Source organism: Pteropus medius, unplaced genomic scaffold (genome assembly GCF_902729225.1).
Source record: "Pteropus medius unplaced genomic scaffold, Ma_sr-lr_union100, whole genome shotgun sequence".
Classification (NCBI taxonomy): domain Eukaryota; kingdom Metazoa; phylum Chordata; class Mammalia; order Chiroptera; family Pteropodidae; genus Pteropus; species Pteropus medius.
In genome coordinates, this window is record NW_024351735.1 from 1,829,346 (window position 1) to 1,854,453 (window position 25,108).

A 25,108-nucleotide genomic window follows, 5' to 3' on the forward strand; every position below is an offset into this window, starting at 1 on the left:
AAAGATATCTGAAGGGACCCTGGCCTCGTTCCATTCTGACATCCTAGGTGCATAACGAACAGTAAACCCCCTGTTTCATGGCCACAGGATAGCTCCAGGATCTCCAGGCAGATTTCCTCACTCAGCACTGTTTCTACAATTGCTTTAGGTTCTCCTGGTCAGAACTGAGCTGGGGGAGGGAGGGCCTGGATACTCATTTCATCATGCATGCAAAAGAAATTCATCCTGGACATTGGCCAAGTGATAAGTTCTCACCACATGATGACAAAGTGACAGAATTACTGTGGGGGCACCCTGCGGGGGAGGTAACCAGGTATGGAACACAGTGTCTGGTCTCAAACTTCTGATGGTCTAGAAGGAACAAAGACCGACCAAATATCTATAGTCATGGCATAAAAGAAAAGAACTATCCATCTGCACAGGATAACTTTTCTCAATAGGGAGATCCAACAGGAAATAAAAAGTTTATACCCAGCTCTCAGCCCAAGTGTTGATATGACCAAGAGTAGGTGGATGATGGTGGCGGATGGATGCTCCTCCTTCCACAGATGGTTCTGGTTAACTACCTGTAATCCTGGGATGACTTTGCAGAGTGTAGGATGTTTGCCTCAAGCCATCTGGTCTTTTCACTTGTTCCAGTGCATCTCTGAATCAGTTTTCCCCAGGGAGACTGGAACTGTTTTTCTCCTGGAAAGTCATGTCGAGATTTTCATAGGTTTTCTTGTTTTATTTTGTTGGTAGGAGTTTTTTTTTTTAAACACAAATGGATTTCTGTGTAAATTAAAAATCCCCTGTTAAATCCCATATGAAAATCATGTATCATGTGACTTTGGATATCTTATGGCTACTCTAAGATTGAATTTCTCAAGTTGCTTGAAAGACAGTATTTGGCTACCTTTATGGTGAGCAGTCTGTTGATAGAATTGCTATGTACTTGGATCCTAGTCCCCATCTTTGCTATTGCAGAAATTCAGGTTTATTGGTTCACTCGGGAGTGATCAGATAGACCAGTGAATTGATGACCCAATATGATGGGAATCGTTTTTATAAAATGATACATTGATTTATTAGTTTAGAGTGAGTGAGATTATATCTGGGCCTAGTCATTAGGACTGGTCATCTGTACAAGATAGCTTTTTCTCAATAGGGAGACCCAGCTAGCACACCAAATTATTAAGTGAAATCTTAAGTGTTTCCATTCACTTCTATAGCCTCAGAGATTCTCTTTACTACTGCAGTGGTTTTTGATTCTAATAGCTATGGTACGTAGCACATTGAATGAACTCATCCTTTGCCTGTGACAAAGAGGAAGAAATGACAGCTCTTATTTCCAAAGCTGCCTCTTGCTTATACTTGCAAATAATTTTACTCTTCATTTGAATGTACTTTCAAAACATGTTATAATCTCAAGGTTACAACCTTTTGTTACTGAGATTAGATATTAAATTGGCAGCTTTTTGGTACGTAAGCAAATATCCTGATCGCATCAGTAACACACATCTAAGTTTAATTCCAGAATGGCTTTCTGTAATCTCTTCTCTAGTATAGGTAGAATTTTTTTCTGTCTTAGGAAAATTTTTTTTTCCTATGGGACATTTTTCCTCAACTATTTTGTTTTCATCTTAGATTTTAGAATCTGTTCTACTTGGAATCATGTAATTATGGATATATGAATTATGTAAAGTATTCGTAAGGTGATGTTATGTAGTTTAAACCAATTATGTTAGTAAATCTGGTAGTGATTGCTGCTGCCTCATTGTTTTAAAATACCATCTGGGCTGATACTTCACAGTAGCCTAAATTTGTAATGTTTTATTTCCTATATTTCACTTTTCTCTTCTGATCACATGTACTAGACATTTACTTTGTATTTTTATAGGACTTTACTGATTTCAAAATACTTTTGCATTCTTGAAGTTATTTGGTAATTGCCTCTTGTTTTATAGAACAGACTGAAGCCTAGAGTAACTGCCCCCTGCAGAAGGGTGGAGTGAAGCAGCCGTAGAGAAGGAGCCAGATGGATGGGCCTGCTAACTGCTCGATTAGATCTGAGCCTGAAAGCCCGTACAGTTCATACAGAGGCACTGCCTCCAGAGGTGCTTGATGCTAAAGCATCATACATACTACAAATTGGAAGTAAACAAATATTTACTCAGGAAAATATGAGATACTGTGATGTTTCTTAAAATTACATAATATATCTGTAGTATTGATGTCTTTCATATGCATTAAGATAAAGATTCCAGCAGATAAAATAGTTAATACTATATAATGTGAATTTCACCTCAGTATAAAAAAACAAAACAATGCAGTGGTCATCAATTTATTCATAAAGAGAGAAAGGTGCGAAGAAGGAATCTTAAGTCTTGTTAGAAAGGAGTCTAAGGCTTGTCTGACAAAGAAAAATGGTAGTTTTGTCTGTCATCGAGAGTTCTGGATGCTAGTTTGAATCCAGTTATCGTGATGATCTGTTGGCATTAAAAGTCCTCTCTGGATTGTAGGCTACATTCCACAAGAGACGCATCGAACCTTTGAGTTCCAGATGTCTAATTACATATGTCTTACAAGGACATGTTTGTAGTTACTGAATACATAATAGGAATTCATTCTCTTGAAGTTTTCAGCCCTCAACTTTACCTAATAGCATCCTTTGAAATCACTTTACTGTGAAGTTACAGATATAATTCCACTTCCTAAAACTAATCACAAAAGGCAGGGCTTAAAGAAATCTGAAACTTAAAAAAAGAATGTAAGCAGTAATAAAGGTTAATGGAAGGACTATGGGACTTATAATATCCTGCTTTTACAGAGTTTATAAACTATGGAATTTAACCGTAAAAGTAATTTCCCCCCAACGTTCTAGAGGCTTCCCTATAAAATCTATCTGGTCATATTTCTGAACTTTCTCTTTTTAGATGTTTAATTTTTAATTTTAAAATTAGTATATTTATCTGCTGTTATATAGTTATTTTTCATTCATGATTTGTTTTCTCTCAGAACTCATGCACTACTGTTTTGGGTCCTTTTTTCACAGGTAATGTGGAACACAGCTGTCCACTCTGAATTCATGCACGATCATGTTGATTATGGCTTTCAAAATTGTGATAGTAAATTCAATTGGCGGTAAGTATTAATGCTGAGACGGTTCTTTTTACAAATATAAATATTTTCTTTCATAATTAAATGAGCTGTGAATTTTGGTGTGTGTGGGAGTGTTATTGTGGTAAACTATATAAAACAAGCTTTTGCAGGTGATGGATGATGGATATGTTTATGGCCTTGACGGCAGTGATGGTTTCACATGTGCATACTTATCTCTAAACTCATCAAGTTATATACATTAAATATGTGCACATACAGACACACCACATAAAATGTCTATTTTAGCCATTTTTAAATTGTCGGTTCAGTGGCATTTATATATTTTTAGTGTTGTGCAACCATTACCGCTATCCATTTTCAGAACTTCTCCGCCATCCCATTAAATGGGTACATTAAAATGATGTTTTTAATGTACCCATTAAACAGTAACTCCTCATCTTCTCTCCTCCCAGCCCCTGGTATCACTAGTCTGCCATCCAGAAACTTTGTTGCTATGAATTTGCCTATTCTAGGTACTTTATACGATATTTGTTCTTGTATGCCTGGCTTATTTCACTTAGCATAATGTTTCCAGAGTTCATCGATGTTGTGACATGTGTCAGAATTTCAGTCCTTTTTAAGGCTGAATGATATTTCTTTACATTTATATACCATATTTTGTTTATACATTCATCCTTCAATGGACTTTTTTCCCCCACTTTTTGTCTCTTGTGAATAATAATGCTATGAGCGTCGATCTGTGAGTTTGTGCTTTCAGTTGTTTTGGATCTTTATCTAGAAGTGGAATTGCTGAGTCATGTGGCATTTTGTGTTTAACTTTTTGAGGAACCAGCCATAGACTTTTTGAAGCCCTTGAATTTTAAATAAATTTTAGCATTCACTTATTTATTCAACAAATATCAAATAGCCACCGGGCACTAGGCACTATACCAAAGCAGTTCTCCTTGTCTTCTATGCAAAGAAAGGTTCTATTTACATATCACGGATGTCAGCTGAACAGTCTGCACAGAGTGGAATAGAGCTTCTCTCCATAGTGAGTGCAGATGGACACGAGGGCGGGGGTGACTGTCTCAGAGACAGTCACTCATGGGGTTCTTATTGATAGTCTGTGATTCTCTGCTCAGGGGCTGTTTGGGGATGGATGCCCTAGTTATTAACTGAAAGGGGAGAATCCTACTTCTCAGTACTGACTTAGGTTTCACCACAGTGTTATAAAGGAAAAACGAGATGCCTATGTGAGCCGCCTGAACACCATCTATCAAAATAATCTAACCAAGGTGAGTGCCCTGATTTTTGAACTTTGAGAATGAGCTGTTCTCTGCTGGAGTATGCTAACAAGTCTGGCCAGATTAAAATGTAGCCATTACATGTATCTCTTAATGTTTCTGTAACTTCTTTTGTAATTAGTGATTTTGAGATTGACCTGTCAGAGAGAAGAAGCCTCTGACTTGGTAGGCCATCCTCTTTTCTACAGAGTGGGCAGTGTGTGTGCCATAGCTGGTAGACTGGGTCTCACCTGATGGCTATACCTTGAGTAGGTCTGGCCCTCCACTTAGTTCCAGAAGCCAAACACTTAAGAGGCTGATTATCCTAGTTTATTAATTAAAATCTGGAGCATTAGCTGGCTGGAAACCTGCCATTGTTCATTTGCGCAGGTCACCCTCATCCTTAGTGGCTAGATCTACTCAGGAGACCAAATTATGGTTCAGAAGGTTGTTTTTGTGAATGAAACACAACAAAGGTGTTTCATTCACAAAATGAAACATGGGCAAAGGTGTGTTTGCTTTCAGCAAATATATGTTGTCATTTACCATCTTGAGGCTTAACCTGCCTTAGTACTTAGATGTCGTACCTCTGCCACCTGGGACCAGTCTGAGACATCGACAAATTATGTACCGTGCAACTCTTCTTTTTCTTCACAGCTTATATCCTACCATCTTCATTCGCCTTTTCAGTCTCACTTTTCAGTTTCTAAGATTTCAATGGAGCTTGGGTTATATTTGGATTGGTAGATTTTTTATGATATTTGGGCCATCATAATCTCATCAGCAGCATGTGTATAAACCAGTTTTTAGGGAGAGTAACTTCTACAGATGGATAACCTTTTATATTTTTATATCGATTCTTATCATTTGTTGGGTTAATTTTTGGAGGGCTAAATTTTCTGACCTTAATCCCCAGTTCAGAAGGAAAATATTTGGAGGCTTCAGTTCCCTAAGCGTGATAATAAGAGATTTTAAGGCTGCTAGACGTGAGTATAGAGATACCACTTGTTATACTAAACCACTTTTTTTTTAAGTGGAGCTTGCTAAAGTGTAAAAGAGATAGGAAAATGGCTTAAGAAACAGCATTTTAAAATACAAATCTTGGTATGTGGTAAAACTTACTGTGAGCTTATTAGGAAGGATTTACATATAGTTGATCCAAAAATTCTGAATAAGAAAGGAAACTTTGTGTCAAATATCCTAAAAAATAAAAATTTTGTCAGTTTCTTATATTATTGTCACTTGCTCCATACCTCTTTTTGTGTAGCATTCCGTAGGAAATTATTACTTCCTGAAGAAGGATTTAATGGAGGTTTGTGGCTTTTGGCATCGATCTTGATTCAACTTTATTGAGTAGGGCACCTGTTCAACAGGCCTGGAGGTGTGATTGGAAAGGAGGTGTTAACTCATTTCAGGACCAAGCATGTTCCAAAATGTTAAAACATTCTGTTCTGTGATCCCGCTTGCGTGATTTCATTATCTTTGAAAATTGACCACATTCGCATGCCATTACTTGTATCGTGGCTGGCAGGAGCTCGCTGCCAGCAATCTCCGATCCCCAAGTCGAGGCCCTGGCACAGAGGATTTTGGTGAGACTAATGAGAGTCTGAGTTCTCAACATCTCTAGCATGGAACTTTATTGTCACGTAGTTTTGCGGTGGTGTTCTTTTGTTTAGGAAAACGGAAGCATTGTATTTTCCTCCCTTGGCTAGAGTATTTCTCTTTTGCCTGCACTTCCTTCATCTTTATCCTTTTGTCTTAGCCTGCTGGCCTTCCTCCAGACACATCATTCTTTAGTGTGTTTGCATTGCAGGTGAGGAAGACTTCCTCCCTCAGCTCTTGGGGGCGAAGATGTAATCTTTCTCCTTGTGGGAGTGACATGCATATATTTTTTGATCTCTGGGTTTTGGCCCATGCTAGCACTCTTCTTACTGTACACTTCCAGCATCCAATGGCAACCCCTTACCTAAGTATCAGAAGTTCTGCAGAAACTCAAACGTTGAGCATTGTCTTGGCCTCAGCAAACCCCAAATCAAGATCCTTAGTAGAAATGAAAAGAGCCGATACGTTGCAGCAGGTGTTTTTGTTTTACCTTAAGAACAGGCTAATGTCATGGTTCCTTCTCCAGTCCCATATAGACATCATCTATGGCCATGCAGCATTCACGTGTGATCCCCAGCCCACAGTAGAGGTCAATGGGGAAAAATACACTGCTCCTCACATCCTGATTGCAACAGGTGGCATGCCCTCGCGTCCTCAGGAGAGCCAGATCCCCGGTGAGTCTTCCAACGGCAATGCTTGTTAATAATAGCCAGGAGGAGTTTACCGTTGTGTTCAGCCTTATTATAAGCCATTCCAGGAGATCTGCCTAAACCAGTTCTTTTTTTTTGGACAAGGCCACAAGAGAAGGTCTCTGCAGAACCTAAATGTAATTGGCTTAAGTGGTGCTTAGTGACAGGGCAAAGAAAGATATTTCTTCCAGCTCTAGCCTCAGACATACTACAGGTAACACAGAGAGAAAAATCAGTGAGAGCCTCATCTGTTCCTCTCTGTATGGTAGAGATTGTTTCCAGCCTCGGTTTGTCACATGAGTTGCTATTTTGAAGACCCATGATGTATTTACTGTTTTTGTTTAAGGGAGAGAAATCTTGTAGTGATATAACTTAATTACCTAATTAAACCTTTATATACATTCTTTTCTCATATAATGATAAAATTAAAGCAGAAAGGAATCTCAGTCATGTCTGCCTTTGCATTTTATATACATAGAGACGAATCATGAGCATACTGCCTTATTCTCTTAAAAGACACATTGTCCATGTCTTTCTCCCCCACTTAGATTATAAGGTCTTTGTGGATGGTGGTCATAGTTTACACGTCTTTTGTATTCTCCATGAATTGGCTTCATAAGACCTGTGACCAACCTGAATTTATGTGGAAAAATTGAGTCTTTGTAGCATTTATGTAATTTTTTTTCTTTCTGGAGAGAATTCACAAATTTTCACCAGCTTCTAAAGCAGGTTCATGACCCTCAAGAAGTTGAGAACAACTATTATAAAAGATATAAAGGTACTGTTTTCACAAAGCTTAAAATTTAGTTGGGAAGATTGTACATAAGCATCCTCATATGGAACAGTCTCCAAAATTATGAAATGAAAAATAGCAAGGTGTGGGACAGGGTGTATAGCATGCTATAATCCGTGTATTTTTAAGAAGGCAAGGAGACTATATATGTGCACTAGAATATCTCTGGGATGATATTCAAAGCCTGGTGATGCTGACTCCCTACAAGGAGAGGACTAAAGGTGTAAGGTATGAGACATCTGCTTTTTATTAGATGCTCTGTTGTCTTTTTAATTTTTTAACATACACATTTATTAATTAAAAACGTACAATAAAAACAATTGTAATGAAAAAAAAAAGTAAATGTTACCAGGCGACTCCTAGACAGTGAGAGTTGGAGTGCTCATTGGTGGGACAGATTATTGTGGGCTGGTATAAAGCAAAAATAATTCCCAGGAAAGGGGCTCATAAATTGAGCATTATGTGCTGAGGAAGAGGAAGACTGGAAGAACCAGTGAGTAATAAAAATGTCTTTGAGCGACATTCAACCAATATAACCAGTATTTCTAACATTGAAAATTCTGGAAATGAATACATTGAGCCGAGACTGGAAGAGGGTTGGGGCTAAATTGTGACTTATAAAGTCAAATTCCTAAATCTCTATAATTCATGACAACTGGGGCAAATAATTATTAGCTTATAAGTAAGGTAGTAACAATATCTAAGTGGCAATTTTAGAAAACTAATCTGACAGTGACAGATCAGTTAGAAAGCTGCTGCAATAGACAGGAGGTGATGATACAGTTCTAAACTACAGGGTTAGCATCCAAAGTGTGATGGAAGAGCTTAGTTCAGTTCTGCAGACAATTACTGAGACGCTGCTGATTCCAAGACATTAAAAAAAAAACAGTCAACACCTCTGAAATCAGGATGTGTCTTGTAATCAGGATGTGCTGTGGATTTGGCGAAGGGCAATATTTTTAATAACTGACGAGACGTAAGGGGGCAATGAGAGAAGGAATCACTGATTGACGGTTCAAGACTCCATCTGGATTATTGGTGGAAGATTATCCCTTTAAGTGAATTGGTGAACTTGAGAGAGGGGCATAAAGTTAAAGTTCAGTTCTAAATATATTGAGTTTGAAGCAAAGTAGAAGTGCATAGTGGGACAATTAGGAAACATGGAACCGAAAGTTGGGGAGGTCACAACTGGAACTATGTATTTGGAAGTCCTCCACAATGGGAGGAGAGTTGGTTAAATCTTTTGAAGAAAAAAGCAGAGAGAAGAGAAGAGGATCATGGCTGAGCCAAGTGGTTCCTGCCTACATTTGGGGGTGGGAGAGTGAAGCAGATCCAGCAAAGAGTCTATTCATGAAAGCTGAGAAAATTTTAGTTCCTCAGAAAAATGTATTAGTTATTTAGTCATCGCTGCTCTTATTTCTAGAGAGAAAACAAAAATGTCAACTCGGAGACTTGGTTGGCAGCTTCCGCAGTGAGGACTTTAACAAAACTTGTCAAAACAGAATGTGATGACTGAGAAAGTGTTGGGTCTTGCAGAAAATGTTACGATGATTTTCCAAGAGACAGCTCAATCCGTGTAATCTATATTGTATTTTCTTACATAGGTGCCAGCCTAGGAATAACCAGTGATGGATTTTTTGAACTGGAAGAATTGCCTAGGTAGGCTGGTTTCCTTCCTGACCTCAGTGTTCATTCTCCCTCAGTCTCTCAGCTGACATTTCCTCCTCCCTCCCCTGACATTTCTCCTCCCTCTGACATTTCTCTTCGCCCCCAACCAATAAACGCAAGTATTTCTTGTATTCTATTCTCCTACCTCTTTTCTTTTTATGACCTTGGGTATCTCATCCACTAGTACCCCTCATTAAGTGATGCAAATCTTTCATGCTTTTGGTTAGAGGCCATGGCAAAGTTTTTAAAACCAGAATCAAATACAGGGTGGTTTGGAAGAATAAATAGTAAAGATTTAAAACTGTCTTCTTTCTCCAGCTTGATAATGTGTCAAGTAACTGATTCTGGTACGGAGGGATCTCCATAAATGAAACCTCTGTCAGTATCACAAAAATAGATTTTCTGAAATTGTTCTTTATATGTGTTTATCCAAATAACCTTAGTAATCCACTGTCATGGGTTTAGATATATGAGAGGAGAAAGATAATGAGGAAGATTTTTTTCTCTACTTTGAAGAAGCTGCCAGTTGCAAACTTTCTAGGTTAATGAGATCCTCCTTTCACTCGTGGAAAGAGATGACACCCAAGAACTGGAGGAGGGACGCTTTTCGCCCCGAGGTCTGGCCTTTATCTCCTTCTGAGTAACTCTCTGGAGTCAGTATTGCTCAACTCTCCCGCTCCCTCAGTGGTGCTGCCAATCTGGTTTGAGATCCTAATCTCGTGCTTTTAAAGAGGCCTTCATGGAAGGTGACTAATAATCCATGTCCATACCTTTACCCTAAGTCACCTAGAGCTACAATTAATAAAGGGAGAAGAGGGCTTCTTTCTTTCCAAAGCTGCAGTGAAAATGTCCCATTAATACCAGGCAATCTTTTGACTTCGAGAAAAGCAAACTGTCTTTTTGGATTTGCTGTCTGCAGGGCATGGAACTGTTAGAGAATAGCCTTTTTCCCCTTGGGATCTACCCTGTACTGTTTGGTTTTAGGGTTGAATGTTACGACACATGTGAGAATGTTTCCAGAAATGTGGTTGTGACTCATCTTGTATAGATGATATAATTCAATCTAGACTTGCCCTCAAAGACATTTTATTACGGCTGTCTCTCCATTAAATATTTTAAAATTATTTATTAAACTAGCATTGCTAGCAATAAACTAATTTATGCATGTCATAAACAGAAGACTGAAAATAGGAAAATGAAATAACGATTATGTGAAATTTTTTTTAGACTCCTTTATCATTTTTATGTTGATAAATAAGCAAATCATCGGAGAACGAATAAATTCTGTAGGCAAGGTATCATGTGCTATGGGCTGTATGGTTCACTTTTGCCCTCATTGGGCTTATGGTAGGGTGGAGGCAGGAGAATGGACCCCGTGGAATGCTGTGGTACGGGTATTTCTGAGTTAAAGAGAAGTGCTTTGGAGACTCGAGGGATGTAAGGTCATTTCCAAGGGATGCTTTAGTGGCAAGAGGTAGAAGAGAGGCGCTTTTGGGAGCTGAGAGCCAAACGCTGAGCTCTGTATAGTTCTCTGAAGAAGCCAACTTGTTTCACACCTGTTCCTTATATGTCCCCTTTGCTTGGAATGTATCCTCCAACCCCTGCATGAGCCACTCATCTTTCAGGAATCTGGAACATTCTCTGAGCCCTCTATCCTGCAGGAACTGATTATTGACTTCTGTTCCTCAGAAAACCTCAAGAATTCCTCAAGAGCAGGGATGGATACTTATCTTGTCTAGTGAAATGCTTAACAAAAGTAATATAAGTGTTGGGGAAGAAAGAGGAGATAGATAGAGAAAAGAAGAAAGAGGGAAGACCTAAAGAAAGGAGAAGAATCATCATATAATAGAGAAGAGAGAGGTAGAGAGAGGACTGTTTCATATTTTCCAAACTATATAGACATTTCTCTCTTCATACCTAGATTATAGGATAAGAGGGTGCGTACTTCTAACTTGCAGCCATTTGGGTTCATACTTCATCCTCCATACAGACCATAGGTCTCTGAAGGCAGGGACTCACAACATAGTACCTTATCTAGGGGTGAAACGAAAGTTCCTTCGTTTTTCCCTGATTGTTTACTTCCTACCCAAGCACTGTAAGAATGGAAGAGGACAGTGTTTGAAGCTTTAGAGAACTACAGTCTTGAATGGACTACTTTTTGCCTAGGCTGCAGCATAGAAGTACACATTATTCTAGGGCTGGGGCCAGCTTCTCCACTATTGATGCAGTTTCATCTAATACCTATGTAGTGTTTAGATGCTTTCTTAGACCAAAATTTATACAGGGAGTCTAGTTTTAATTCAGATCTATCCTACAAGTTAAATGGCTAGCTAAAATTTTCCTTTAATTATATTGCAAAGATTGATAGATAATGATCAAAGAGAAATCCTGAGCAGAGAATAATGGTGGTGAGAATTGGTGTCAATTTTAGTTTTAGATGCGAAGATCTTTGCATAAGGAATCATCTCTATTTTCAGTGTTTTTGTGTGTTTCCTCTCTGAAGAAATGAGGATAATGAACTTTTAAAACAACTAAAAATATATTTCTGCAAAGGGATGTTTTCTACTTAAAATTACAATGTGGTATCTAGATTGGATCTTGGAACAGAAAAAGGAAATGAATGGAAAACTGGTTAAATCTGAGTAAAGTCTGGAATTCAGTTAATGGCAAGGTACCAATGTCAGTTTCTTAGTTTTGACAATTGTACCATGATGATGTGATGTGAGATGTTCACTTTCAGAGAAACTGTAGAGGGTATGCAGAACATCTCTATATTATCTTTTCAACTTTTCCTGCAAATCTAAAATTATTCCAAAATAAATTTATTTAAAAATATTAAATATATGTGCCTTACTGTTAAAGTGTACAGCTGAAACTTGTTAGATTTCGTTAACCAATGTCACCATAAAAGTAAATTAATTAAAAAATATATATATTAACCCTCTGCTCTCATTTTAGCCGCAGTGTCATTGTTGGCGCGGGTTACATCGCTGTGGAGATAGCCGGGATCCTTTCAGCTCTGGGTTCTAAGACATCACTAATGATACGGCATGATAAGGTAAATCTGTCCTTTGCCGTTTTCTTTCCTTGATGTTTGTCCTCTTAAACATTTGCAGTGAGAATTTTCTCTCGTGTTGTCATTAAATACTAGGGTACAAAGCATGTGGAGGTCAGTTGATTTGTTCCACATCGAGTTGCATAGAAGCTATTCGAATTAGGCTTTCTGTCTTTCCCACCTACCAGCTGCTAGTTGATGGTAATGATTTTGATTTAATCAAACTGGCTGTTCTTTTCGTCCTGAAGTGGTAGATAATATCAGATGGCTTTGTAAGGAGACATACAGGGTTAAATATAAGTATTAGTTAAAGTTTACAGACTATCGGGTTAGCTTCTTATTCTGGAAATCAATTTCATATGATCAGGTAGTCAAAAAAGTTTACTAAGTTCTTTGCATTAAAAGGATACTTATCAAAAATATTTGTTTACTTATGTTTATGGCGGCATTCTTCACAATAGCCAAGAGATGGAAGTGGCCCAAGTGTTGATTGATGGATGAATGGATAAACATAATGTGGTCTATACATACAATGGAATATTATTCAACCTTAAAAAAAAGAGTTTCCTGACATGTTGCACCTAGGATGAGCCTTGAGGACATGCAAAGTGAAATAAGTCAGTCACAAAAAGACAAATACTGTATTATTCCACTTACATGAGGTATCTAGAGTAGTGCTACTCATAGAAATAGAAAATAGAATGGTGGTTGCCAGGAACGGGGAGGAAGGAGGGAATGAGGAGTTATTGTTTAATGGGTATAGAGTTCTAGTTTTGCAAGAGGCAAAAGTTTTAGAGATTAGCACAACAATAAAAATATAGTTAACACTATGGAACTGTACACTATGGAAATGGTTACTCAAACCTCATTTTAAGGCCAACAGAGATTTGTGACTGCTAATTAGGATCAAAACTAAGAATCAACTAAAGTCTCAGAAGCCCAGGACAATATTTTTTCTACTAAAATGCTGCCTCCATTTTTGTTGTTAATGGTGAAGTGTTGCTTTATACGTTTGCTGATTAATTGTGGCTTAGCACCCCTGGATAGTGGCACAGCATTAGAGCTTTCAGAGATGTGGTGTGGGACAGAAATGGGTGTTGACTTAAGAATCTGGCTGTCCCTAATAAGTGTGTGTCTTGTACAAGTCGTTTAATGCCTTTGAAACAGGATTTATCGGATCCCTGCCACTCAAATGCTATGATTCAGATTCCTGATTATTTGAGCAAATAGAGGAAGAGGAGGGAAATGGATAATCCTGGTTAGTGTGTACTCCAAGGAGCTTTCTGGCTTTGAGACTTGTTATTTAATTAACTCCCAAGAAATTAATGTCCCGAATAATATTTTTCCTAGGTAAATGTTATTTTGCATTGCTGGGATATATCCAGCAAATTGGAAGGAAGGAGAAAGGCAGAGGGATAGCTAGCCTGAAATTAATATGTAAATAAGCAAATAAACTGCTCCAGTTTATCAATAGAGTGGTTAATTTCCTGCATTTGGGAAATTGCCTTGTTTGTAGAGAGCCACGTCTCCTTGGGCCTCCTGTCCTCCCCCACCCCCAATGCGTCAGGCTCATTCTCCCTTTTCTTGTCCCAGTGTAGCTCTATTCTAGAACTGTCTTATAAATAACTCATGACCTTCCACCTTTACCCTGCCTGAGGTGTGTTACATGTGTGTTATCGCAAGAAGTCTCCGGAGGAGGCCTATGAGTAAAGAAAAATTGCTAGATGGTGACATCTATTATTTAAAAGAATAGTCTCCATAGGGCAGTAATGGTAGCCATCATAGGAACATCGAAATCCAACTGGAAATGATATTGAGAATTTTGAAGAAAAAAGAATAACAATCCTGGTAGCAAAAACCTAGATTGTTATGTCAATTCTATTTCTTATTTCAATGATGTTATAATACAGAATTCATGTTGCTCCTAATTAAGGTTCTATGATTTTCATAGTCATGGAACTTCATAAGGGCAAGCAAGCAAATAGATATTTAAAGATCTTAAGTGAAATTAACAAATAGTAATGATACTTACCTCAGGATATTAGATACTAAAAATATTCCTTATTCTTTTAAGTGCCAAATGCTTTTTAAATTTTATAGTCCTAGTTAATACTATCCATTAATTCTATCCAATGACACTGAGTTCTATAGATTAATTTTATACGTTAGGTTGTTTCCTTGCTACCAAGTTTACTTGTCTTTGTCTTCTTTTGTTTGAAAGAGGCATGATTATTCTCATTAGATTTATTGCCTTCTTTATTTAGTTTACTTGACTATTAAATCTACTGCATTATCAGTTCCATGATCTCCACCATGACCAATATCATCTTTGAGGTTGCATTCCTTAAGAATTAGGATAAACTTTCACCAATAGTGTAGAATAAAGAAAATGGTTTTCCATTCCCTTTCCAAAAAAATATGCTTTTCCTACTGAGTATCTTCTTCCTCTTCTGTCACCCCTATCATCATATCACCGTTATCGTTACCACCTCTGTTATCAGCACCACCACTATCATGACAAGGTTCTCTACAAATATATTTTCTGGCATATCGATCTACATTTGTGATTTGTGAGATTTGACCATCACTCCTAGTGTATATACTGAGCTCTCACAAAACAATCTCGTCAGACATATTCCCTGTCTTCCAGAAGGATATTAACCCTCTCTGGCCTATTCCCTACTTATTTTCTTCAAATTTCTTCCATTCAAAGTAGCCTACTTGCTATTTTCTATCTGTAACCTGGCCCTGTGTCTTTATATTTGTATGGACTCTTTTGCTTAAACTGCTTTCCCTTCCCAAATCATCAAGATCTAATGCAGATGGCACATTCTCCATTAAATCTTCCCTGTTCTGTATAATTTATCTCTTATAAAACACCTTATCTGTATAGCCTAATAGTTAATTATTAGTCTTTTGTTCTAATATTTTATGTCTTCTGTGTAGTAAAACTTAATAAATATTTGTTAATGGATTGAATGAATCAGAGAATTCATAGTGTCGACCTCAGTTTACCTTGTAAAAGTTACATGTCTTTCTCCACTGGAAAGGGAACAGAGGTGTCAATATGCATATTTATATCCTCCTAGCACCTTTTAGAGTAAATCCCACAAGATAGACATTCACTGCATGTCTACTCATAACGATAGTGTTCTAACAAAGATTAAGTGAATGACTGCTGTGAAAAAGGTGAAGTGTGAGAATATTGTTATAGCAGCAATGTTAATGACTATGTGAATACCTTGTAAGATAAAATTGACCAGTTGCACTGAGCTTCCCACCTCAGCTTGGTGTTCTGAAATCAATTTAAAAAATAAATAAATAAAGTGTCTCCATAGATATGGAAGGCAGATTAATGAGCCTTGGTTCCGAGAATATGAAATCATATCTCTTTACTCCCCATTTAGTGGCTCTATTAACTGGTCTGAGAGATGTGAAAGAAGGGCCTTACTTTTACTTGAAACTAATGAAAAAAAAAAGAATGGACTTAACCTTGTTCTTCCATGGTCCTTGTGCCTTCCCGTGGTCTATAGGCTTGCAAGGGGTAATGGAGCAGAAATTGTCTGCCCTGGTAGGCCACAGTGGTCCATTCTTAATGGTTCCGGTGACTTACATGGTTGCCATAATTATGGGGTGGAAAGAAGCCAGTGCATAATGTGGAGAGAGTTTGATTTGAAGATTCAGACCGATCTCAATTTGAATTCTAGTCCTAGTACTTTCTGAAAGTCACACTATTTCTTAGAGTCTCGACTTTCTCATCTGAAAAAAAAATAGGGATAACATCTCCTACCATATAGGTCATTAGAAAGATTCGAGGATAAGCAGAAGAGGATAAGCAGACAAATATTCTCTAGAACAACAGCTAGCATTCCAGGAAAAAAAAAAGCAGTGTTTTCAACTTTGTTGGAAACTTTAATTGAAATGGATCCCACATATACCAATCTAGGACCCTAAAGTAGTTTATGATCCTAAACAGATATTAAGACTATTATAAAATAAAATAAATCTCCAAGGCCACACCATTGACTTTGCTACCTGTATAAAGAGATTTTGCTAGAGAATCTTCCCTTAAATCATGTCAAAAGGAAAGCTGGCCTTGGAGTAATAAAAGGGGAAAGAGAATTTCTGATCTCTAGGCTTATGGAAAAGAAAAGGAAACTTTGAGTAGAGGAACATGGTGATAGTAGAGGGCTGAGATTGCCTATCTGTTTAACAGTAGAACAGGAGTTTGTGAAGTCGGATGTAATACAGACATTGGCGGCTATGTAGGAAAATAGATTTATTAAAACTCCACTCAGAATAGTGCCATGAATGAAGAGATAAGAGGAAGGATGATACCAACATTCTCTCCTGAGGTTATAGCGTATCTTTATTTCCTGCCTCTATACTTCTGCTATCTTTGTTTGTATACAGGTACTTAGAAATTTTGATTCAATAATCAGTTCCAACTGCACCGAAGAGCTGGAGAATGCTGGCATAGAGGTCCTGAAGTACTCACAGGTATGACTTAGCCCAAGGCATGCTTACAGCCCTTGTCTCTCTGTGTGAATCACACTTTGTGCTTTTGGCTTCACCCCATTGGTTTTATAAGCACAAACTCTTTGTTTACCTTAGTCAGTTTATTTTCTAGAGTAGAGTACTACCAACTCTGCTTTATTCTGAGAAGCTGTATTTCTCACTAATTAATTAATGAAGTCAAGATATAAAAGATTAGAAATCTGGTATTTGAATATAGTTTAGTAAGACTAAAACTTGAATTTTTGTGCTCAGACGCCTTAATTGAACATCTTTATTTTCCAGGTTTATATTTATTTTTCAGGAAATATCGTCGTAGACTCTATTCTTAAAGCATGCTCTTTTGGGTTTTGCAGGTGGAAAGAATAACAAAGTGCTCTACTTCTCAGGAAATCACCTAAATTTCAGAATTTTCCTGGAGCATTGGCCTTATAAAAATGTTTTTTTTTTTTTTTTGCCAGAGTTTCCCCCTTTCACCATAGGCCATTTCAAGTAAAATAATAAATGCGAATATGCTTTGTGAATGTGAAAGTGCTAGGTTGGTGGCGGGGGTCAACATCAGAATCCCCTTGGGACCGTCACCAAACTATAGCTGGGCTGCACTCTCCAGACCTGTCTTACCCTCACCCCACCCTCGTTCTGGTTAAGAATGTCCAGGGAGAAGCAACGATTGTACAGTGTGAAAAAGTGTTTTGGTGATGCTGCTATAGCTTATTTCCTCCTCCTCTCACTCCAATTGCAAATCATTGTATTTAGATTTATGGCTTAAAATTTTATCACAGTTTTTAAGAAGTAAAATTTAAGATGCTTTGTTTTTAAGTTGAAGCCTTATGTTGCTGACATGAGCTGACATTTCTGGCTGTTGGCTCGATGATTTGGGGGAATGTAGGAAACAGTCTTGGCTCCTAGGACTTCTAGTATTGGTGGCCTTTGGGGAAAAGTAAATGTATCAGCACATAAGATTTACAGGTAGGATTCAGTGGGGACTTTTTTAAATGTTAAGAATTCTAGCTTTCCTTTTTGCTTTCCTTTTTCCCTCCCTTCCCCACAATTAACACATTTATCTGCCAATAGGTCAAGGAAGTTAAAAAGACTTCCTCGGGCTTGGAACTCTGCATGGTTACTTCAGTTCCTGGTAGGAAACCCACCTTGACCACTATTCCAGATGTTGACTGCCTGCTCTGGGCCATTGGGCGGGACCCAAATTCCAGGTCTCTGAATTTAAACAAAGTGGTAAGCTGAGTTAGTTTGCCCAAAACATTCTTGAATCTCTTAGTAGCCCTGTGTCTCCTCCACCCCCAGACCCAAAAATTGTAGTGGGTTCTATTAGATTCTTTTCTGTTTATTCCATGTATCCAGTTTGTTATCAAATCTCATTGCTGCTTCTTTGAAATTTAAAATTTTTTTTCCTTTTTAACATCATCATCCTAGATCAGGTCCCTGCCACCTCTAATCTGGATTGTCCAGCAGTTTCTTGACTAGCCTCTTCCTTATAGATTTCCTTTTTTATTATGAAACTTGTCTCTTTAAAGCCCTATAATTATTCCTTATTGTCTGCAGCTCTAATCTTGATTGCTGGGTGTGTAATTTGTCCTGGACATTGTAGCAGATGTGAAGCTGAACTATTAAGGTTACAATTAGCATTGATATTTCTTTTAAATTTTGAAGGAAAGTCTAGTATAGTAGCTTAGAGCATGGGTTCCAGAGTTTGACCCAATTTTGAACCTTAGTTTCATTACTTACCAGTTATATGGCCTTAAACAAGCAGCTTAATTACTATTAAGTTTGAACAGCTTCGTGTAAATATGGTAATAAAAATAGTACTTGCCTTACTGGCTTATAGTGAAGAGTAAATGAGAGAGAGCATTCAAAGTAATTAGCTAAGCTGTCAGCTTATAGTATGAACTCAATAAATGTTAACAATTGCTATTGACAATGATGGTGATGATATTTTTAATATCCTGTACTACTCTACTAGTAATAGTAGATATTTCATATGTTTGAGGTTTATATATTTGATGGAGTCTCTTGAGAAGTATAACATTTTGATTTATATTCTAATATTAATACCTGTTATAGTGTAGATTCTTTTGACATTTCTATAAAAAAGATATTAGCATTAAAAAAATAAAATACCTGGGAGATGTTTTGCTTGTTTTTAATCTTATTGTTCAGTGAAATTTAGTAAAACTAGTGGTCTATTTTTATCTTAACAAAACTAGTCATCTGGCATTTCACCTTTCAAGAGATATTTTGCCATTGTACAGATAGAGGCATTGGTAGGTCCAGTTTTCAACTATATTCGCTGAATTTTTAAAAAATGAGGCAAAAATTTTTGTCTCAATGTTAAGATATATTTTTATATTGCAGATTGAATGATTCCTATGTATAGGTCTTGTCAACATGTTACTAAGCTAATTTAATCTTTCCAACAACTCTTTGAGGGTAAGGATGAGGAAACCAGGAGCACAGAGCTAATAATTTATGGCTGTAAACTCCGTGGAGCTGGGAGGACGTCTATATTACTACTATATTCACAGTGGCTAGGTTAATGCCTCATTTGTACTAGAAGTTCAAATATTTGTTGATAAATAGGTAGTTATACAATATCTCATAGCTAGCAAATGGCTGAGATTTGAACCTAGATTGATCTGGCTTCAAAGGTAATTGCTCTTGACCTCTTCAGTACCTGCTTCCTGCTTCTGTTGTCTCTACTCACATGGGATTGTGTACACATGGCATCTAGAAAACCACAAGATAAGCATGACCCATCTTGGAGCAAAAATTCAACTCAATTTATAGGACAATATTTTGGTTAAAGGAAACAGCAATATACTTTAGAATAGAATGCAAAATTTGCTTGGCTTGTCAAAGATAAAATGGTAAGCTTCACAGAAATCTGCTTTTGATGACCGCTTCAAGTTGCGCCCCTCTAGGGTATGAGTTAGCAAGCTTCAGGAGGACTGCTTCAGTGGAAGAAGGTTGAAAAACACTGTCCTAGATGGACTCCACAGAGATAGCAGGTAGCAGGTCTAATAGTTGAGTGATTCTTGTTCATGTTTACTTCTCCAGTTGAGTTGTACGTTGCAGATCCTGTTAAAACACCTCAAAATTGGATAACACATTTCCCTTTTCAATTAAACAAAAGATAGGAAACTTGGCAACTTCTATTTTTTGTCTTGTAGTTCTTGGAGATTCAGGCTGAAGAGGTGCCTGAGATGAGGTAGATCCAGAGATTTGATCTGCCATTTTTTGTAGATAAGCTGGATAGTTACACGATGTCCCTTCACAATTTCAGGGGATTCAAACTGACAAGAAAGGTCATATCATCGTAGATGAATTCCAGAATACTAATGTAAAAGGCATCTATGCAGTTGGAGATGTGTGTGGAAAAGCTCTTCTTACTCCAGGTAATGTTTCTTCTTTTCTTGGGTAATGGAGGCTCTCTGTGTTATATAAAACTGTTCAGCAGTTCATAGTCAAATCAGCTTAAGCAAAGTTAAAAGGATGAATGTCTTTATGTCATCAAAATGATAAAAATATTGAAATAGGTATTGGTTTAGAAAACCTGATGTTTTCTAAATAATATTCATTTCTACTTTAAAAATGCTTAGTGAAGACTAAAATTTTTATATAGTCGATACAGTCATCGTCTGAACACTGTAAGTTAGAATCAGTTGTGTGTGGTGACAGTTTGGGAAGAAGTAATTTTGAGTGGGATTCTTATAGGACTATTTAGTCTTAATACAGCCAAGACTGACCCCCATCCATCCCCTGAATTCTATACCTCAATCTACTTCCTGAGTTAACTGGCACCTTTTCAAGCTTTTTGTCACACTTCTATCTGTATCAGCATCATTCCATCTGCTTTCACTCCATACCCCTCTGTGACCTCACTATCCTTTCCAAAATGGCCCTGGGCCTTACCTCAGAATGGAAACTTCCCATTACACACACAAAGCCTTTTAGCTTCTCTAAAGTTCTCTTCACAAAAGCAAAATAACAAGCGAAGTTTCAAAAACTTTATAACACAATCTTGAAAATTGTCAAAGTGAAGAAATTTCTTCTGTATCCTACTGATAACTTATTTTCTGGGGGAAACAACTGTCAATTTCAAATCAAAATTAATAGCTGATGCTTTTACTGAACTAAGTCATTTATTTTAAGATAAAGACTGTTAGTGGTAAAAACAGATTAAGAAGAATAAACTTTTTAAAAAGAATAAATGAAATAATTATAAAAATAAACTTAAAAAAAATTAGCGTGAACTGAATGTGGTTATAAAGTAGAACCGAAGATGCTTAAAACTAAAATAGTCTGCGCCATAAATATTGTATTGAAAAGGTGATATCCTCATTAACTAGGTCACTGCCAGATGGTTGGGAACTTGTATGTGTCTCTTTTTTATTTGTTATATTAGAATGTACAGAATTCACGTAGTTGATAGTTTTGAATTGTTAACTGAGCCATTGCTGTCATCATTATATTGAACTCAGTATTATGAGCATTGGCATAAAACGTCAGAACTAGTATATTAAGCCAGATGGCTAAATAGTTAGAACAGTTCTGCTGTGTTAAAATGAACAATAAACTGAACACTAATTTTAAAATATCTTTACAGTTGCCATAGCTGCTGGCCGAAAACTTGCCCATAGACTTTTTGAATGCAAAGAAGATTCCAAATTAGACTATGACAACATCCCCACAGTGGTCTTTAGTCACCCCCCTATTGGGACAGTGGGACTCACAGAAGGTAGGTATTTAAAAATGAAGGTCATTTGTGGTTTCCTTCCCTCCACTCCCAACTTTAAACTAGATGTCTGTCAGCTGACTAAATCTGTCTCCTTGGTTACACTCCGTTTTGGTTAACCTCTTGTCACAGTTCCAGTTTCCTCCTTACCATCACTTTAAGCATATAATTAATTTCCCCCCATACAATGCTGTCATCTCTTTTACTTCTTTTAAGCTTTTTTATTTGAACTAATTTCAAATTTAAAAGTTGCAGAAATAGTACAGAGGACTCCTGTATACCGTTAACATTTTTTGCTTTCTTTTCTTTTTTTCTTTCTCTCTGTGTGTCACATGTGCGCATACACACTCACTCACTCACTCACTTCAGTATCTGTTTCCTAAGAACCAGGCAGTTTCCTTACAGAAGTACAGTGTAATTTTCAAATGAGAACATTCAAATTGATACAGTATTATCTAAACTTTGGGTCTTACTCAGATTTACCAATTATCTCAAATCATGTCATTTTTAACTTTTTTTTCCCGAAGTCCAGGATTCAGTCCAGGATAATCACTGTAATTAGTTTTCATACCTCTTTGGTCTCTTTTAATCGAGAGATGTAATTCCTCAGTCTTTCATCTTTTATGATATCAACATTTACTTTGTAGAATAATGCTCATTTTGGTTTTGTTTGATATTTTCTCATGATTTGATTCAGATTATGTATTTCTTGCTCTCTCTTTGATAGGTTAGTGGAACTGTTTACTTTTTTGATAGATTTTTTCCCCCTGTGCATTACAGATGAGGCCATTTCTAAATATGGAAAAGAAAATGTGAAGACCTACTCAACCACCTTTACCCCAATGTATCATGCAATTACCAAAAGGAAAACAAAATGTGTGATGAAAATGGTTTGTGCCAACAAAGAAGAGAAGGTATGGGGAAAATCTAGTAAGCTAAAGAGTGACTTCAAGTTGGCAGGGGTTGGGGCATCTTGGTGAGGTGGGGAGGAAGGAGACCAAGTAGTTAAGTCTCCTGGTTCAACTGGAACAGTCTCACTTTTATCTGCCTACATATATTGAGCTGCTATAATATTTCATTTAGAAAGAAGGTTCTACTGCAAACCAAGGGGGAAAGTTTGAAAACCACACAAAGTTCACTATCATTGGCCAGGATAGATAGGAAACTCAGAAATATGGGTAAGTGTGAGGATTTAATGTAAGATAAATTTAATCAGTGAAGAAGAGCAAGTTTATTCAGTAAAATTATCTATTTTTGGTTTAACTTTTTAGGGACTAACAAACTATTTTCCAATGTGGCTGCACCATTTTGCATTTCCCTCAGCCTTGTATGAGAGTTCCAATTTCTCCACATTCTTGCTAATACTTGCTATTGTCTTTTTATTATGAACATTCTAGTGGATGTGAAATGGTATCTTCTTATGGTTTTGGTTTGAATTTGAACAGATTTTTTTAAAAATTGGGTATTAGGTCAGCCTCTTGGTTTTTTCAACAAGTTGAATTAAATGTTAAAATGGAACTTAGCAATATGCCTTGGGAACGTGGCTCCGTGAGGGATAGTGGCTCAATTGAAGATTCCAATGTAGTTTCCAACTCTTCTTATCAGAAAGAACATAGTCTGTATCTGATTCAGTGGTCCTGTACTCCAAAAGCCGTAAGACATAGTCCCTGGCTTATAGAAGTCAACATCGTTGAGGATTGACAGACTCAGAGAATCAGCAAAGAGAAGAAAATAAGTGGGTTGGCAGCAAAACAGAGGTTGCTTTTTTTCTTGTCTCTGAATGTTCCTCAGTAGCCTAAGATTTCCAGATGTAGAATCAGCAAGATGCCTACTTATCGCTTCATATCAGTTTATCATTCCTACTTATCTCTTCATACCATTTATCATTCATTCATTTGATAAACCTTACCTGACAGTCTGCTAAAGACTTAATAACTGGGATATAGAGAAGAGTAATATAAATTTCCCGCTGTCACCAGAAATTCTGGTGTTGTAAATTCAGTTTAGATCACAATATCTAAAAATCTGACTGTTTAATGCATATATAATACATGATTTGGAGTTTGTTTGTTTTAAATTGAGATGTACTTTTTTTTAATTGTAAAAAGCACTTAGCATAAAATTTACTTGAACCATTTTTAAGTGTACCATTCAGTTTTGATTTGTTTTTAAACAAAATATTTTTGTAGATAAATTTTATGTTCTCTGTTTTTCAATGGACTATTTACCCTCAAAACATTTGCTGAGGGGAACATTAACTAATAGTTTTAAAGTATAGTGAGAAAGCTCATTGGAAAATGTGATTTGAAACAAATGCCTCATATGGTCCTTCGTGGAGTCATCTGGCATGTAGGACTGAGTGCCTCCTGAGGGCCATTTTTGTGCTGGGCTGTAGAGATAGAGTGGGGAGCAAAAGCAGACAGGGTTCTGTCATCTGGAGATTAAAGTGTGCTATGAAAGATGGACTGTGATTGTCTGGTCCCCCAAAATATAAATACATCATTGCAGTTGTGATAGAACCATGGTGGAGAAACATTGGTAGCGAGAGATCATGTGATAGACAGTTTAACTTGATCAGGAAGGAATGTGTTTCTCTGAAGAATGAATGGTCTTTAACTGTCAAAAGAGGTGCTGGAAGATTGTCTAGGCAGAAGGAGAATGACTTGTGTAAAAGAGAGAGCATGATGAGTATCCAGGGCAGAAAGAACGTCAGCGAGGCAGAAAGCCTGAGGGAGGACTATGTGAGATGGGCTGGGGAGGGATGTTGAGGTAGGACTATGTAAGCTTTGTCATGCCTGTTGGGGTTGGAGGTGTAAGTTTTTTAGAAGTTTTTAATATTCGATATCTTTCTCTTTTTCTTCTTCAGGTGATTGGGATCCACATGCAGGGGATTGGGTGTGATGAAATGCTGCAGGGTTTTGCCGTTGCAGTGAAAATGGGAGCCACAAAAGCTGACTTTGACAACACGGTTGCCATTCACCCTACCTCTTCGGAAGAACTGGTCACACTTCGTTGAGAACTCAGACTCCTATGGCTGGCAGCTGGACCAGTACACTTTCTGAAGTGAACCAAATCACATTTACTTAAACTGTTCTTATTTTATGTATTTCTTTATTTTAATTAGGATCTTCTGACAGTAGAAATTTTCAGTACATAATAAGAATTTATTTATGTAATTGGGAATTTTTTGTTATGTAGGATAATTTTCATTTGATTACTTCTCACAATAATATTTTAAAGTTTTTTATTAACAGCTTTGTGCTAGCTGGTTTTGTTTTTGTTTTTGTTTGAGCCTCATCCCAAGTGTAAAACTATGTGAACTACAATTAATGTACTTTGAATGAATGAATGAACGAATGAATGAATATAGCTTCCTACTTTTTATAGAGAAGTATATTAGCAGCTGTTCACATTTAAATAATGCAAGTGCACAGAATCTCTTCTTTTTGGTTTGGTTGGGTTTTATTTTAAAGCCAGTACTGTGCTCTGCATATTGCAAAGCTGCTTCAGGGATGTGACCTTTCTCTAAAAACATGACACAAGAGGCCTGCCTCTTTTATTTTATTCTTTCTTTTGTTTTAAGTGATTACAAATTATTTGTTTTACTCTTATGAGATAAAGTACATTAAACTTGGAAAAGATTTGAGGAAGCTGGTTACATAAGTGAGG

The 25,108-nt window shown here is 37.1% G+C and overlaps 1 protein-coding gene across 1 annotated transcript in view; it reads left to right on the forward strand.

The window, feature by feature from the left end:
• Positions 1-24,519, forward strand: part of GSR (glutathione-disulfide reductase) — a 36,552-nt gene extending 12,033 nt beyond the window's left edge. The window contains exons 3-13 of the mRNA XM_039846439.1: positions 3,035-3,123; positions 4,310-4,379; positions 6,496-6,643; positions 9,056-9,110; positions 12,078-12,177; positions 16,588-16,674; positions 17,764-17,922; positions 19,988-20,099; positions 21,311-21,442; positions 22,220-22,353; positions 24,306-24,519. Of these exons, the coding sequence (XP_039702373.1) occupies positions 3,035-3,123; positions 4,310-4,379; positions 6,496-6,643; positions 9,056-9,110; positions 12,078-12,177; positions 16,588-16,674; positions 17,764-17,922; positions 19,988-20,099; positions 21,311-21,442; positions 22,220-22,353; positions 24,306-24,455 (1,236 nt within the window). The 3' untranslated portion in view covers positions 24,456-24,519. The remainder of the gene's footprint in view (positions 1-3,034; positions 3,124-4,309; positions 4,380-6,495; positions 6,644-9,055; positions 9,111-12,077; positions 12,178-16,587; positions 16,675-17,763; positions 17,923-19,987; positions 20,100-21,310; positions 21,443-22,219; positions 22,354-24,305) is intronic.
• The last annotated feature ends 589 nt before the right edge of the window (positions 24,520-25,108 follow it).